At 40.2% G+C, this 17,994-nt stretch overlaps 1 protein-coding gene across 1 annotated transcript in view; it reads left to right on the top strand.

Moving 5' to 3' along the window:
• The window catches only part of ANKRD52 (ankyrin repeat domain 52), a 63,825-nt gene that overhangs the window by 24,706 nt on the left and 21,125 nt on the right, over positions 1 to 17,994 (top strand). The window contains exons 7-18 of the mRNA XM_087956281.1: positions 4,017 to 4,159; positions 7,585 to 7,797; positions 7,933 to 8,011; positions 8,736 to 8,850; positions 9,468 to 9,550; positions 10,630 to 10,747; positions 11,632 to 11,700; positions 12,332 to 12,472; positions 13,354 to 13,431; positions 14,513 to 14,624; positions 17,171 to 17,242; positions 17,428 to 17,629. Coding sequence (XP_087812407.1) covers positions 4,017 to 4,159; positions 7,585 to 7,797; positions 7,933 to 8,011; positions 8,736 to 8,850; positions 9,468 to 9,550; positions 10,630 to 10,747; positions 11,632 to 11,700; positions 12,332 to 12,472; positions 13,354 to 13,431; positions 14,513 to 14,624; positions 17,171 to 17,242; positions 17,428 to 17,629 — 1,425 coding nt within the window. The remainder of the gene's footprint in view (positions 1 to 4,016; positions 4,160 to 7,584; positions 7,798 to 7,932; positions 8,012 to 8,735; positions 8,851 to 9,467; positions 9,551 to 10,629; positions 10,748 to 11,631; positions 11,701 to 12,331; positions 12,473 to 13,353; positions 13,432 to 14,512; positions 14,625 to 17,170; positions 17,243 to 17,427; positions 17,630 to 17,994) is intronic.

Below are 17,994 nucleotides of genomic sequence, written 5' to 3'. Positions count from 1 at the left end.
CTGCTTCATGTGCACATAGTGTGTAATACCTGTCCATCTCCTATGACAGGTTTTCTATGCTTATTCAATGAAATTATTTCAATCTGCAGTAATAGGTGGCATGCATTAAGCTTGCTCTGTTTAGCAAGATATTTATTAGGTTTGTATGCTGCCCATCTCATCTAGGTGGCTGCCATAGCAAATGCTATATGCTCTAGAGACGCTATACTACCATAAACCTCAGCCTTTCCCCCCCGAAGGCGGTTTACACAAATGTGCAGAAATTTGTGTTACTTAATGTTTTCACACTTTATGTCCCATGTCATTTTGCTTTATTTACTTCTACATTGTTTTCTAGTTGGGACTATAGAGACATCCCTAATAGAAAATATGTGATGGTTCTCCATATCTGACATACATATGCTATATATATGCCATACCTTTTAAGAAAACATTCACCTTTTATGGTCTAGTTACCGTACACACAGCCTTGGTTACTAAAAATGCATTAATGCAATTTGGAGGTCAGTAGAAAAATGTTTAAACTCAGCGGATGAATAAGCTGGGGGTACACAAGGAAGTATATTATTTAAAAATATTCTTTAAACAAGAACATTCTGTTTTCAGCTGGGCATTTATTGCATATATGAGGTTGTCAATAGCTTCTGAGTTTTGAGCAGAAAACTAGGTTTTTCAGGTCACAATCTAAGACAAAGTAAACCAACATACTTACTTTTTAAATATTGCATTTACAAACCTTTGATCATGGCACCTTTTTGAACTCTCAACTACCAGTATTTGGTTGGATGGAATTGATGGTCAGAAAGCAAGAAAATAGTAATGAAGACTGTAACAGATGTGTGTACTTTGTGTAACAGACAAAATCTAATTTGCATGATGAATGCAGCCGACTGGAGCTAAATTAATCCACTTGGCCTTTGGGAAAACTGCATTTTCTAGTTACTCAGTCTGAGTGGGAGTAGCTCTACTGACTTTGCGCAAAGTAACATTAAACTCTTTTCTTTTTTTTTTTTTAAACAAATTTTATTCAGTTTTTCACATTAAAAACAAAAATCTCTTTTTAGTGGACAACATATTTCCGGGTCATCACCTTTACATACAAATATGACAGCAATTATACATTCATATCTGCATACTTAATTCTATTATTACCTTTTCCATTCTAAATTTTCAGTAAGGAGAGAAACAAACACATTAATTCTAGCCTCTTTCATTAATCTCAATCGAAACATCTTTTTGTTTCATTTCAATTATTTCAAATATAATCCTTTAATATTTATTTTTTTTAAAAAGATAAACAATATGTGTTTGCCTAATAATAATAATAATAATAATAATAATAATAATAATAATAAGGTTACCAATGTTTCTCCTTGCTTTTAATAGTCTATATTAACTTATTAATTTAGTTGGTTCTTTAGTCTGTCATATTCCTTTTCCATTACACATTCTTTTTATAAATTCTAGATTAATTCAAATTTTAACACTAAAGAAAAAAAAACAAGTATAGGTTTCCCCTCTTTTACTGCTTTGAGTGTGACACCTCAATGATTAAAATATACCTTTATTCCCTCATCTTGATTCCCAATAAACCATTATTTTTAAGAAGTTATAATAATAATCATTACATCTTTTCATTTGGATTCCAGAGCATATTTTCTCCCCTTAATTTTTAATAAGAGTTATCAGTATCTATATTACCCTATTTTCTAAATATTTTTAATTGCAGAAATATTCTTATTACCCCTTGTCACCCTGCAGAATACCCTTTTTAATTCATCAACCATTATCTCTGAAAAAACAATTTCTTTTCAACATTTTACTATTTCCGTATTTCTTTATTTCATGCACCTGCTTCTTACTGCTTCTCCTCCCCCTCTTTTCCCCATATCTTTTCTCATTCCAGTTTGTATCTCTCTCTTTCTTAATATCTTCCTTTCCCCTTTTCTGCTAGGTCTTTCTGCCTTTCCCGACTTCACAGGTATTCCCCCTTTTGATTGCCTTCTTAAATCTCAATTTTTTAACCTTCCTTCTTTCCCCACTTCTTTGTAGTGTTTTTGTGTTAATTGTCTATTTAAAATGTCTTCTCCTTGAATTGACTCCTCCTTCTCTAAAGCTCTTTCTTCTTGTTCTTCAATCGCCATTTCCATTTTTTCTAACACAGAGCAAAGTGATTCGCCTCTTTCCTGTAGTAATTCTCTCATATTTTTAAGTTCCATTTTTAATTCCCAAAGAGATATTATCATTACACACTCTTATATTTTATGATCGTTAAAGTCCACAAAAAAACCACTTTTACTTCCTTCTTCTTTCAGTTTTCTAAAGTTCTCAATTATTCCAGCCCAGGGTCTATACCAAAAACATCAATCAATCCCACAGTCAGCCTTTCCTTGCTTTTTTGTTTATTCTAGTTCTGCTTTCACTTTCTAAGATTCTTACTTTGTTTCAATATTTCTTTAATGTTATATCCACACAAGTTCATTCAGAAACAGGATGCTTTCCCTTTTGTTTGAGTTCAAGTTTTTGTCAAAAGGTGGCACTCTCCATTATACACTTCACTTCACTTTTTTCCCCTATTTTTTTATTTAGGGTTTTTCAAACCTCAATATTTCAGCACAGTCCAGTCTCCAATTTGTAAACTTTATTATTATTATTTTTTGTCAATCTTAAGTCCAGCTTTATTTCATGCCTGTTTATTGCCAAAATATTTTAGTCCAATTTAGTTAAATCTTTAGTTCCAGCTTCTTCCTTTCCCGGTTCGAAGCCCCGCTTAGCTGTCAAAAATATTTTCTTATTTTTTTTCCTGCCCCTTTGTAATTTAGCCGCTCATTTTTCTTTTCTTAAAAATTCCATGTTACCTTAATCCCGGGATACTTTTGTTTAGTTGTATTGCCCAGTTGTCCCGGTTCAGATGTTATCCACCTCTTTCTTCCTCCTGCACAAATCTTAATCCAGCTGAGTCCTCCTCTTCGGGGTGGCCATTTTGAACCACCGCTGCAGTCGTCTTCGGGGGGGAAAAGACCAAGCCCAGAGGGGGAGATACGGCTCCCCTCAACCTGGCTTGCGGCCTCCCCTTACTCCACCGCCCCTCCAAGGCAGCTTCAGCCACTAATCGTAATGATTGGGGCTCTCCAACGAAAGAGCACGGACCATAGCTGCAGAGAGTCGCGATCTAAGGTCCGTCAGCGAGGAGGCTCCACCTTCTTCCCCAAAGTAACATTAAACTCTTAATAAGCATTTCCTCATACACACACATACACCACACACATACAACTTTAAAAACAAAATACCAGAACTATAAAAAAAATCTGAGAAATTTGAAACTAACCAATATCTTTTATGTGGAGTAAATCAAAAGAAGGTGAAATATGAATGCTATAAACATATTAAATGCAGGATGCTAAAGTCAGACCATAATGAAATGTTGCTTCCAGAAAGCTAATGCTGTTTAAATTCTTCTCTTGGTCAAAAGAGAGTTATTGGGCTGCTGGAAAATACGTTGCTACTCTTTTGGGAGAATCTGACTCCTTCCACCAATTAAATAATTTGAATATCGTTGCCATTAAAATTAATTAGGTTTTAACCCCAAGTATTATTGATCCTCATTTAATGTTGCACTGTGATTAATAGGATAGCAGGAATTCATGCTAAAGCAGAATCTTATCGGAGGGTGGGGTAGAGAATTTACAAGCCTGCATGTTACTCATGGTCTCCTATTCTGTAGCGCTTGAATAATTTTATAATAATGTGCTTGACATTCAAAATTTGAACCTTGCTTCTGTTGCATCCTGTATCATGCTCCACATACTAAGATGAATGGGGAAAAAATCCTTCTTAACTAGAATCTTTCATGATAAAATAAACTCCCGAATCTTGCAAAAATGTTATATGATAGTTTCTTCATAAGATTTGAGTAATCCTTTCAGATTCTTTTCTTATCTAGAATACTGTAAGCCCATTTGCTATAGCGTGGAAGCATTTGAATAGTTTCAGTCTTTTGCATTGTCTTTTCTTAGGGCATTTGGAAGTCCTGAAGCTACTGGTAGCCCGTGGAGCTGACATCACGTGCAAAGACAAAAAGGGTTACACACTGCTGCACACTGCAGCAGCCAGCGGCCAGATTGAAGTTGTGAAACATCTGCTAAGGCTTGGAGTTGAGGCAAGTGTGATGATAGTACCAATTTGTTGTGCATGTTGGGTTGCTCTGTACTGTGCCTATCTTCTTTTCAAGCTTGTTCCCTTCAGATGTGCACGCATATCATTTCTGGCAAATTAGGCTTACTGTAATGTTAGACATGTGTGTTTATATTAAGCCCCTGAATCAATTTTGTATGCTGCTTGTTTTAAGTAACAGGTAGTCTGAATGAGCTGTAGTAACTACAGCTCATTTGGTGACTTGCAGTCATGCTGAATCAGAGGAACTTGTAATGTCTCTCGGGAATTCTGATTATCACGCTGTCCCTGTAATCATGTGAGCATAATTTCTGGCATTCCCTGCTAGCCTTCCATGAACAAAGTCAATAAGAAAGGTGGCAGAAAGTTGGAAATTGTAGTCACATGAGCTCCTTGCTGAACTATTGCAACCCAGACTCTGTCACTAGGTGACACGGCCATGTGATGTGCTTTACTACTGCATCTCTTAGCAGGAGCAATTTCCAATCCCAAATGCCGTTTTAACCCCAGAGCTACCCATATTGTTTAAAAATGGAGAGTAGCTGCCATGAGCAAATTAATCTAAGTTAAGATGCAAGATACAGATTTTATAAGTATTATAGCTTTCCAGATACAGTAATGCAAATCAAGGGAGTTTTATAATATAATCCTATATGTAACTTTGAAGCAAGACCTCATGAATTCAGTGGAATTTCCTTAGAACTGGATTTCACTTGATTCTAAGCACAGTGCACCAAACGTTAACTGAAGCTTGAAGATTAAGACAGTTTTTTAATGCCATTGTGGAGAATGTACTGCCTTCTCCCCCCACCCCCCAAAATAAGACCTAATCCGAAAGTAAGACCTAGCCTGATTTTTAAGCATGAGACTGAATAATACATATAAATAAAAAATAAGCCCTAGTAAAGGGGGTGGAGGTGGCGAGCACAGGAGGCGGCAAGCGCATGTGGCACCACCAGCAGCAGATGGGACAGAGGTGCGGGGGGTGAGGCAGGCGATCCAGATGCACTGCGGGAAAGCTGAGACTTGGTGGGCCAGAATGGGTGGCTGCACAGAGGCCTGTCTTTTTGTCTCTCAGCTTGCCTGTGCCCCATATGTCTTGTCGGGATTGCCTGCCTTTCACCCCACGCCTCTGCCTCCATATATTGCTGGTGCCACTGCGCGAAGACGAGCCTCCTGCAGCCAGCCACCTGCTCCAGCCCACTAACTCTTGGTTTTCCCGTGGCCTGTGCAGCGTGTCCGGATCACCTCCCTCTCCCCCGCACCTCTGCCTCCGTCTGCTGGTTGGATAGAGAATCAACTCACTTGCACTGTGCGGGTTGCGTGGCCCCAGAGTACACCAACCAAGGGACTGGCGGGCTGCAGCTGTTGCCTGATACCATCAGTTCCCGCTTGCCACTCCTTGTGTGCGCTCTGGGGAGGCGGGGTATCCAGTCAGGCTGATCACCCTGAAATCGTGTTTCCCCCAAAAGTAAGCCCTAGTGTTGATTTTGGAGCCCTAAAAATATACGTCTGGGTCTTATTTTGGGGGAAACATGGTAGGTTGTGGGATTAGCCATTAGTCATTAATGGTTCTTGATTATATAGAGAGTCTCTTTATCCAATTCTTCCTTCTGATGGAGATAAAAAAAAACTTGATTCTTTTAAAATCAAGGGGGAAACTGGGCAATAACTGAAAACAAGAGTTAAATCCATCAAAGATCTGGCTGACGACATGACCATCTTATGCAAGATGGGAGCACCAAAATCTGAAATGGCAGAATATCTTTTTGACAAGCACACTCTGGGAGAAAGTGACAATGAGAACTAAAAAAGCCACTCATGAATAGCAGCCTCTGAATTATTATTTTTGAATCCCACAAAAACTGGAGAATTCCAGGAAGTTAAGGGCCTTGCTATTTCCATAGAAATAGATAATATGTCTAGCCAGGAAATTGTGCTAAGTCTTGATCTCTGTATTACTTTATGTAAGTTAGATAATTAAGGGTAATAGCATCTATTCATTCTTCAGACTATGTTCAAGAAGATTTTTTTTTCTTTAGGATCCCCTTGTAATAAGAATAAAATAAAAAAAGGAATGCTATGAAACATCTCTTGCCTTTGCTTGAATAATGAGCTCTCATTTTGCAGCTGAATAGAGTCCTCTTGTGCTCTGTCTGGACCATTGTATTTTCTTGTAAATCACGATCTGAATAGTTCTGTAATTTAATCTTAGGCATAACTTTAACATTTTATTTTTTAAAAAAATAGTTAGTTGGCTTATTGCCAAGATAAGATAGCCTAGCTCAGGGGTAGGGAAATTTGGCTCTTTTATCACTTATGGACTTCAACTCCCAGAATTCCTGAGTGAGCCATAAAAGGTTCCCCATCCCTGGGCTACTGGTTTTTCAGTTGTGGGGGAAATCAATTTTTGTCTTGAATGGGACTGTTTAATATACAAATGTAGGACCACACATCCTACACACACACACACACACACACACACACACACACACACACATGTATGTATGTATGTAGGTAGGTAGGTAGGTAGGTCTAGGTGTACCTGTACCCGTGAAAATCTACAAAAACTATATGTGTGTGTGTGTGTGTGTGTGTGTGTGTGTGTGTGTGTGTGTGTAAAGCTACAAAGCAGACAGAAGATATTAGAAACACCAATCACGGCAGCTCCGATCACACACTGCTTGCACTGGCACGAAGCTGAAAGCCTGAGGATGGCGAGTGGGACCTCGCCGAAACGTTGCCAAGATACTCTTAATAGTTTTGGTCACCACACTATAAAAAAGATGTTGAGACTCTAGAAAGAGTGCAGAGAAGAGCAACAAAGATAATAAGGGGAATGGAGACTAAAACATGATGAACAGTTTCAGGAACTGGGCATGGCTAGTCTAGTGAAGAAAAGGATCAGGGGAGACATGATAGCAGTGTTCCGATATTTGAGGGGCTGCCACAGAGAGAAAGGGGTCAAGCTATTTTCCAAAGCACCCGAAGGCCAGACAAGGAATAACGGATAGAAACTGAACAAAGAGAGATTTAACCTGGAAATAAGGAGAAACTTTCTGACAGTGAGAACAACCAACCAAGGGAACAGCTTGCCCTCGGAAGTTGAGCTTCATCACTGGAAGCTTTCAAGAAGAGACTAGACTGCCATCTGTCAGAAATGGTGTAGGGTTTCCTGCTTGGGTGGGGGGTTGGACTAGATGACCTACAAGGTCCCTTCCAACAGATGAACAGTCTGTTAAGATTTCTTGGAGAGAAGACAAGCTTGAGTACAACTAGTTGGGCTGTCAGACAGCAACAGCATATGAACTTTTCCCACTTTTTGCCCAGATCCTGTGCCCAACACAAATGCTACCTTTGGCCAAACCCTGTGCCCTATTCAAATGCTACCTTCCCGTGTTATTCTTACAGATTGATGAACCAAATTCCTTTGGCAACACTGCACTTCACATTGCCTGTTACATGGGCCAGGATGCCGTGGCGAATGAACTGGTTAACTATGGCGCCAATGTCAATCAGCCCAATGAAAAGGGCTTTACCCCCCTGCACTTTGCTGCCGTCTCCACCAACGGAGCCCTGTGCCTGGAACTTCTTGTTAATAATGGAGCTGATGTGAACTTTCAGGTATGGCCAGATGTGCTGCATTGAATAAATAGGGCTATGAGGAAAATGAAAATGCCTTAAGCTTCTTGGGGACAGCGGTGTAGGATTAAAAGGAAATAGACCTTCTTGTTGGCTGACTAGCTTTGATATTTGCAGAGTAAAGAAGGGAAGAGTCCTTTGCACATGGCTGCCATTCATGGACGGTTTACACGCTCTCAGATTCTCATTCAAAATGGTAAGTTGTCAGCTATTTCCTGTTAAGGAAACCACCCTAATATTTTACAGTAATTGTTTTCTCAGGCTGAGATCTTACAAGACTGCCAGATCATGTTAAGTTTGGGGGATCCTATCCAAGATTTCAATTTATTTCTTGACACTCATTGCCTTAAAAAAAGTTACCATTCCTGGCAGGTATTCAAATGTATCTGTTACTTTCAGTATTTTTTTTTTTGTCATTTTGAATTACAGCAACTTTGATTTCCTCCAAATTAATTTGTTTTTATTGTTCTGAAAGTTAGCCACAAAGGGACATGCATCTAAAGTTATTAAATGTTCAACCTTAGTGGATCCTGCACTGAACAGGGGGCTGGATTAGGGTGACTTCTGTGATCACTTCCAACTCTTATGATTCAGTCAGTAGTTTTGTATCAGACCTGGGCATATTATGGCCTGTGCACCACATCCGGCACATGGGTGGTCCAATCCAGTTCAGCCCGTGGTAATGGGGGGGAGGGTTGAGGCGTTGGTAGCATCGGGGGCAGGGCAGTGGGGCAAGGGCAGCAACGGGACGGTAGCCCCCCACAACGGATCCAGTTTTTCAAGTAGCCCCGTGTAAAAACTAATTGCCTATCCCTGTTCTATGTGGTACATTCTGATCTGCTGAGGGCTGAAGTGGAGACACCTGTTGCCTCTGAGTGAATTGAAGAAAAAAAGATTGATGCAATCTGTTTGTTTCTCAGGCAGTGAGATTGACTGCGCTGACAAATATGGCAATACCCCCCTCCACGTTGCTGCTAGATATGGCCACGAGCTGCTAATTAGTACTTTGATGACGAATGGTGCTGACACTGCAAGGTGAGGGCATATTTCTTATCTGAATTAATGTTAATAATTCAGATCTAGAATTGTCATAGATCTAGAATTCTGACTTGTTTCCCTCCTAACCAATTAGAATCGTCAGGGCAGAATAAACCAGACTTACATTGGCTTAAAGTAATGTTCAGCCAAATGTGTACTCTGCTAGTTAGCCACAACCAGGATGAAATGTGTCATTATTGGACTCTATAGTAGAGCAGTGACCAACTGACAATAGAATATACCACCACATAGTTCAGGATGATGGTAGTTTGGAATTTATGGTTTGCAAGGTATAAATAGCAATAGCACTTAGACTTATATACTGCTTCATAGTGTTCTCTAAGCAGTTTACAGAGTCAGCATATTGCCCTCAATCTGGGTCCTCATTTTACCAACATTGGAAAGATGGAGAGCTGAGTCAACCTTGAGCCAGTCAGGGTCAAACTGCTGACAGCTGACAGAATTAGCCTATAATACTGCACTCTTAACCACTATGCCACCACGGCTCTAAATGAAGTCAGTGTGCCCATGTGGGGGTGGAGATCACTTTGTTCCTGCTCTGTTTGCAGCCTTGGCCTTGTATACTATCGTGTTTTGATCCTTTATTCTTTCAGGCGTGGGATCCATGACATGTTCCCTCTGCACTTAGCTGTTCTCTTTGGATTCTCAGACTGTTGTCGTAAGCTACTTTCCTCAGGTAAGTTTTCTATTGGACTGGGGGAGGGGAGTTTTGGTTCATAAGGAGATGGTTGTTTTTGTAACATGTGGCTGAATTCAGAGCAAGGCAGCTGTGTGAATGCTTAAAAAAAATAGAGGAATTGTCTTGAACATATTGGACGTTGAACATACATACCCTAGTAGTTGGCAAATGTGAAGCATTTTTAGCAAGAATCTAAATTCAAGGTGAAAGCCTGTGTTTTCCAGGCTGCCACAGGGACCCTGGCAAATGACTAGCAAAACCCCTAGTCAAAATTGCATCCAAATTTATAGCATTTAGTATGATGGAAGGGATAAATCAGTAAATCCATAGTTAACTGCATTTATTAAAATTAATAATTAAAATTAAGAATTAAAATTAAGAATAAGTAGGCATTAAATAACATTCACTTTTTTATCCTAGCCTGATACTTTTTACAGTCCAGCATCTTGATTTATCATTTAAAGGCCAAATGTAATCCTCGGGGTAAAAAACAAGTAGCCTTAAAGAAAGGTGGTGTTGATTTTAATCAGTGCTAAAAGAAATAGGTTAAAGTGATTTGGTTATGTGGAGAAAATAAATGAGGATTGAATTTAAAAAAAAAAAAACAGAAATAGATTGAGAGGACAAGGAAGAGGGAAAAATTCTGGTTGGATGGAGTTGATGAGCATCATAAAAAGAGAGGTGGAAAGTTTAAAGAACACAAAGCAATATATGAAGTAGCCTACAAGGGGAAAGTGAGAATGGCTTACAAGGATAGGAGGAAGTTATGGAGAAAGATCGGAAAAGGGGTTGGTAGAAATTAGATCGTTTATACGTATTTCCTTTTCCTATCTCCTACATTTTATTTTAATTTTTATCTGACTATGCCTTTCTATGTTTTCCGTTACATTTTTTTATCCCCAAAGGGACTAGCATAATATGTACGTATGAAGTGTGACTTTCCTCTATATAAAACAGCTTGGTTGATAATTTCAGTTAAGTTAATTCCAGAATCATAATTTCTATGGTATCTGCAGCAGAGTCATGGTAAATTAATCCCATTTCCCAATCTCCCCTCACTTTCTTCTGATTCTCAGGTCAGTTGTACAGCATTGTCTCCTCACTCAGCAACGAGCATGTGCTGTCTGCAGGCTTTGATATCAATACGCCAGATAACCTCGGGAGGACCTGCCTCCATGCTGCTGCTTCCGGAGGGTGAGCAATTAATTTACTCTTAATGTGGCAAGACATTCCTTGGGATAACTCTTGAAAGAAAGATTCCCAATCTTACTACCTTTAGATTAAGAGAAAGAACGGTTAAATGACAGGTAGTCTTTGACTTAATGACAGGTCACTTAGCCACCATTCAAAGTTATGATGAAACTCCCTGCAGGTATTTACGACCCAGTTTCAAAGTTCTGGCCACTGCGCCCTCCTCCTCCCATCACATAGCCTCAATTTCAGCCAATCGCTCACTGGTTCACATTTGTGGCTGTTTGCAGCATCTCACAGAAACATCAATTTCACAACATTTTCTGCAAAACCAATCCACAGCAAACATTTTGTTCGCTTAATGACTGCTGCAAAAAAAGGTTGTAAAATTGGGTCAGTCACGGGTGACCCATTTTATGACCATGAGATAATATAATAGAAAATAGTAATATAATAATAATAAAAATAATATAATAGAAGAGCACCTGTAGCGATTGACCATTTCTGTCCAGTTGGAGAAAAATAGTCTTGGAAAATAACCCAATTCTTAGAATACGACTGTAGTCAGGTGGAGACAATTCTCTGTGATCAAAGCAAATATTAGACTAATCTTCATTAGCATAGAGTCATATTAATTAATACAGCATGCCTTTTGCAGAGGTAGATTGATTTCCCCATGCCACACCATCTGCTGCTGTTACTGCATCATGCAGTAAAAGACTAAGAAATGAGGCTGGCATCTTGCTCCATCCCCACCTTTCCCTTGTAGACTGGACATGACTGGTGCATGGAGGGCATCTGTTGGGTTAACTTTCTACGTTTGGGACTGAAAAAACCCCACAACAGTTATTCGGAGATATTTTCTTTACCCTTTGACTTCTCTGCAGGAATGTTGAATGTCTTAACTTGCTGTTGAGCAGCGGAGCTGACTTGAGGAGGAGAGATAAGTTTGGAAGGTAAATATAGAACACGGTGTCTTTTGAGATCCTGGGTGGGAAAGAAACGTCCAAGATAGCCATGTGCTGGGCCTCGGTAATGGATTTAGAAGTACAAATGGTTCTGTTAAAATACTACTGAGATCGAGGTGCTTGCATGTATTTTTCTACCTGGCCGACCCTCAATGCTGTGCTTTTGGGAGTTGAATAGTTGAATTTGGGGTAATACTTCATTGTGTGTTGCTTTTTAGTTTGCTGATGTAACTCAGTGGTAGCAGTTCTGGGATGCAACATTTGCTTTAAAGGTGGCCGGACTGGAATTTAAGCCCCTCTCCGACTCATAGACTGAATTCTGAATCTGTTTAAAATGACATTCGTAGAACAATCTTTAAAGATTGCTTTGAGAGTAAAACTATACAATTGTGCAAGTGCTTTTTTGTATCGGAGCAGTTTTAAAAACAACGAAGAAGATTCAGACTTCTCATCCCTTCAGTATGTTACTTAATTAGACTTGGTTGAGTAGCTGCTTCAATCTGGCCCTGTTGTCTTCTAATCTACATGCTACATGAACTTGCCACTGAGTTGATGAACTGGTGTAACCTTCTTATATGTCTGAAACCCCCTTTCCTGCTTTTTCTTTTTTTTAATCCAGGACTCCTTTGCACTATGCAGCCGCGAATGGCAGCTATCAGTGTACGGTGACACTAGTCACTGCCGGAGCCAGTATTAATGAAGCTGACTGTAAAGGCTGCACCCCCTTACATTATGCTGCTGCTTCAGACACTTACAGGAGGTAGGGAGAAAATAAAATAAAATAAAAGGGTATGCCTTAACTGGGTATACTTGGTTTCAATTTTCTCCTCAGAGAATCCTTCCATGGAATTATCTTATTTGGTTTCCTGGCACCTGGAAATAAGATTGGGGAAACAATTCAGCACAAAAGCCTTTCATAAGAAATACTGTGAATTAAGGAATTGTTCATATGTTTAAAACTAAGGTCTAAAATAAGCTCTAAATTACTGCTGCTTGAAAATATAAGTTTGAGGCTGTTGTGACTGGGCTTCCTGCTTTTAAGATACACTTATTCAAAGAAAGATCAGCTTTGATTCTCACAGTGTTTCTTGGAGCGTAATCATTACTTTAATGTCTATAAGCCTTTTCCCTGTATTGTAAGGAAGGCAGAAGCCAATGACAAGCTTCTGCCTCGTTGCCTGGGATTTAGTTTAATCTCATTTGGGTGACTGTTAACTTTTGGTGAGATTCATCTATGTGAAGTGTGCAGTTTAGTAATCTATTAAGCTGTTGTTCCCATGATTTTGTACATACTACTTTTTTTAACAAATTCTCATATGTAATTATAAAATAATTTTTGATAGATTCTAAAATGCAGAGTTTTACAGGATAATATAGACTTGGGTATTTTATGATCCATGAACCACATCCAGCCTGCAAGCAGCCGTAATCCAGCCTGCTATGGCAGGGGCGGAGCATTGGTGCGGTGGAAGGGTTGTCAGGGCGGGGCAGTGGCAGAGGCAGGGTGGTGGCCCTCCACGTCAGTCCCAGTTTCTCATGTGGCCTCTTGGGACAATCAGTTGTCCACCAGTGGGATACTATGTACAGCATTCTGTGTCTGCTGTATGCTGGCAAAACTAATCCAGGTTTCTGCTCTTGCAGAGCTGAGACTCATTCAGGAAACAGCCATGACACTGATGAAGAGCCACTGAAAGAGTCACGACTGAAGGAGGCCATCTTGTGAGTAGCTCATCTTAACTCTCTTTGTTGTCCATTGAATAAACTTGGCTATCTCTTTTCTCCACACTACTTTTAATGCAGCATAGTTGATGTTTTAGAGCAGTGATCCCCAACCTTTTTTATGCCGCGGCCCGGTACCGGCATCAGCTGGGCGCCGTGGCCCTGTACCGGCATCAGCTGGGCGCCGCCATCTTTTTTTGATGAAAAAGTGCTTCCGGTGACCTCACCGGAAGCACTTTTTCATCAAAAAAGATGGCGCCAGCGCTTCCGGTGAGCTTTTCCGGGTAGAAATGGCTTTCTACCCGGAAAAGCTCACCGAAGCGCTGGCGCCACCATCTTTTTGATGAAAAGTGCTTCCAGTGAGCTTTCTACCCGGAAAAGCTCACCGGAAGCACTTTTTCATCAAAAAGATGGCGGCGCCTAGCAACCAGCGGCCCGGTAGGACTTGTTCCGCGGACCGGTACCGGTCCGCGGACCGGTGGTTGGGGACCCCTGTTTTAGAGAACATTCATCTTCTCGAGATTCTATTAAAGTAACTCATATTGTTCAGCCTTCAGCTTGTGTTAAACAGGGATAGAAAAATGAACTCTTCAAATGTTCTTTTGCTTTTCCTGCCTCAGTTTACAAAACAATCCTAAACAGATATATATTTATATTTATATTTTTATACACACACACACACACACACACACACACACACACACACACACAGTAAATGCTCAATGTGTGCGTGCACACACCTGAAATTTTTCTTGAATCGATTTTTGTTAAATGCCCAAGTATTAATTTGCTATAAAACAGGAAATCATCTGTGTTTTATATGTGGTGTGGTAGTGATACAAGAGAAAATACAGAAGTTTCTTTCCTGGGACCTTCCTATGGACTACAGCTACTTTGTTGTTGTTGTTAAGCTATATGTTTCCTTATTACATGGAAGGAGCTACTATAGCTTCTTTACTGTGATTTATGTGAACTGGGTTTTCTGATTTAGTGACCATAACCAAATCTGGATTTCTACAGAATTTTTAGAGCTTTTATATGCATCTGATGCTTGGGTTCATTGAATTATATTTTTTTCCAGTTGTTTAGAGTTCTTACTGGATAATGGTGCTGACCCCTCTCTCCGAGACAAACAGGGATACACCGCTGTCCATTACGCAGCTGCCTATGGCAACCGACAGAACCTTGAGTTGGTAAGTCTGAACTAAAGCTTGAACAATTGGACTTTAAAAGTGAGAAAACGTCTGTGGATATTTGACATAGTTTTCTCAGTTGAGGATTATTATTATATGGTTGATTTCTTGTGGGGCATTGGGAAGTGGCCAGATTGGAGACAAGTGTAGTCGTGTAGAGATACAGAAATTGGGTGGCTAAATAAACTTTCATGAGCTAAATAGTAATCTCCAAGAATGCAGGCAGATGTCAAACCTTGCAGCCCTGGGATTTGCCATACTGGGGCAGGGAAGGAGCTGGAGGCTGCAGCAGTGTGCCAATGAACGCCGAGGACCAGCTGATCGGCGGAGAGCAATCTGCAGATCAGTTGTGCAGCGGGGAAGGTGGGGCAGCGCGAGGCAAGCGGCCTGCTGGGCTTCAGCTCTCCAGCAACAGGCCAATGATCAGCTGGTTGATGCAGCAGCAACAAAGGGTTGATGAGCTGCTGTTCTGGGCCACGGAACAGCTGGACGGCATCCAATCATCTGTTCAGATGCACAGCTGGCAATGGGGCAAAGACAGCATTGGTGGAAGGGCATGGCTCACCTAGATAAAACATGCTGACTTTACATCCTTACTGCATTTGCTTATGGCGTTTTGCTTTTGGAATTCATTGCATGCCAGAGTCCGTCTGAATAAATCCAGTTAGCCTCCAAATGAGCAGCATCTTAATGCTGGTTTAGGTCCGGAACTTGGACCTCTGGAGAATAGACTCCTTTTTCCCCCAATTTCCAGATAAAGTATATCTATGGTTTAAATAGAAAGATGTATACATTGCTATATATTTAATTTGCTCTTCTTCGTCTTCATGTTTAGATGTGCTTCTGCATACATTTCTGTCCCTTCATTATACTGTTAATTTTACTGTTTGTATGTGTGGCACATATTCTCTCTTTTGGCTTGCTCAGCACTATCAAATTAGTAACATTATTAGTACTTCATAAGATGCTTGTTAAGCCACTTTTTAAAATATGTCCATTAAAACTGATAAAAGTTCCCTTTGGATTGATTACATTTGCAACATACTATATATTTGACACGCCATTATACCAGGTTTAAATTTTTAAAACCATTCTTTTCCCTTTTTGGTTCAGAAAGAATGTTGACTCCACAAGTTTAATTCTGCTATCTTGTTACTCAGAAAATCTTTCTTTAGATATAAATTAATTACATCCAAAAGTGCTTAAGAAAGCTTGTGCAAATGTGTCCGCAGAGGCTACATCATAGCTGTGAGCTAGATTGGAGTTGACCACACAAACCTTAGTTCCTGCAACATTCTGGAGTGCAAGTGGGCAACCTCATGTCTCTCCTTTATCTGGAAAGAGCAGTGTAGGCCTGAATTCGTCCTCTGGCTGCTGATCATTACCACAATGCTGTCTCCACCCCATCAGGGACATCTGGTTCACCAGAGATCTTCCTTTGCAAGCCCCAGTGTGGATACTTGCAATGGAAAAACACTTCCTGCAGTTTGTGTATTAAGGCATTTGAAAAATATAAAGTAGCCCTCGACTTATGCCCTCAATTGAACCCAAAACTCTTGTTGCTAAGCAAGACATTTGCTAAGTGCCTTGCTGACGCAGTGGTTAGAGTACAATACTGCAGGCTACTTCTGCTGATTACCGGCTTCCTGCAATTTGGCAGTTCAAATCGCGCTAGGCTCAAAGTTGACTCAGCCTTCCATCCTTCCGAGGTCGGTAAAATGAGGACCCAAATTGTTGGGGGCATTAAGCTGCTTCTGTAAACCACTTAGAGAGGGCTGTAAGTCACTATAAAAGTGGTATATAAGTCTAAGTGCTATTGCTATTGTTCCATTTTACAACCTTTACTGCTACATTTGTTAATCGTTGCAGTTGTTAAGTTAGTAACACAAGTGAGTTTGGCTTCCCCATCATCTTTGCTTGTCAGAATGTTGCAAAAGGTGATTACATGACTCCGGGATATTGCAACCGTCATAAATATATGTCAGCTGCCAAGCATCTGAATTTTGATCACATAATCGTGGGGAATCTGCAACAGTTGTAAGTGCAATAAGTCACTTTTTTCAATGCCATTGTAACTTTGGTCACTAAATGAACTGTTGCAAGTTGAAGACTACTTGAATTTATTTTTTTCTTAGACAACGATTATTTTTTACAGAGTAATGTTTTATATGTTAAAATGCCTTCAGAAATATAGCAAAATAATATATCATGTGCTACTGAAGAACCTTGGGAAAATGCTTTCATTTTCAGGAATTAAATTTTAGGTACTTAGAAACAAGCTTATTGTTGTCAGAAGCTTTATACCTCACTCCTAAATTAAAAACCTATCTCATCATTGTCTTAATACATATTATTTTAATAATAATTACATTTTGGAGAACACATACTGTATAATTCCTAGACTAGGTGAAATGATATACGTTCTCTAGTCACTATTCCCAGAGGTTCTTCCCATACGCTAAGTAAATAAATCTCAAGGGTTCCAAGAGCTAGATTGTTGAAGCATTTGTACGATTGGAATTAGATTCCAAACTTTTTCATTTCAGCTCCTGGAAATGTCGTTTAACTGCCTGGACGATGTGGAAAGCACCATTCCAGTCAGCCCTTTGCACTTAGCTGTGAGTCTTATTATTATAAAGCCATATTGGGTACACTTGAGATAAATTTAATTACCATTTGAATGCCAATGTTACATTTGTTTCGCTGAGGAAAGTGGACCTAAACTGTAGGTCTGCATCATTATATTAAATCCCTCTTGATCTGTAGTCTCCCTAAATTGGGTTGTCCGTTGATGTGCTTTCAGGCCTATAATGGTCACTGTGAAGCCCTGAAGACGCTTGCTGAAACCCTGGTGAACCTGGATGTGCGGGACCACAAAGGGCGGACGGCTTTGTATCTTGCCACGGAGAGGGGCTCTACGGAATGCGTGGAGGTGCTCACCAGCCATGGTGCTTCTGCTCTTGTGAAGGAGAAAAAGAAGAAGTGGACACCCCTCCATGCTGCTGGTATGAGCGTGTCATGTTTCCTGTTGAGATGCTGGGATTGTCAGTGTTCCAACTAAACTCTCCATCCCAATTCAGCACTCAGAGACAAAGTCTATTCAAGTAAGAATTTATTCGAGAAGTCATATTGGCACATCTGGGAAACCCCAAATCTGAAATCCTGGGTCTTCCCCTTCGTATCCAGTCCCCTTACTGATGACTCTCAAGTTACACTCTCCCGTTCACCTCCATTCTGAACTTCGCCAAGTCCAGTCACTCCCCTCCAAACTCCAACGACTTGACCTTGAGCCCTGGTGAAAGAATAAAGTTGTGGCTATCCTCCCTCCTCACTTTACTTTCATTCCCACGGTTACCTATCCTTGTGGCAG

Source organism: Notechis scutatus, chromosome 2 (genome assembly GCF_049901735.1).
Source record: "Notechis scutatus isolate UNSWTSFEM ecotype Mainland chromosome 2, rNotScu1.2, whole genome shotgun sequence".
In the NCBI taxonomy this organism is placed as follows: Eukaryota; Metazoa; Chordata; class Lepidosauria; order Squamata; family Elapidae; genus Notechis; species Notechis scutatus.
The sequence above is the reverse complement of the archived record's forward strand: the minus strand, read 5'-3'. Positions and strand labels throughout refer to the sequence as shown.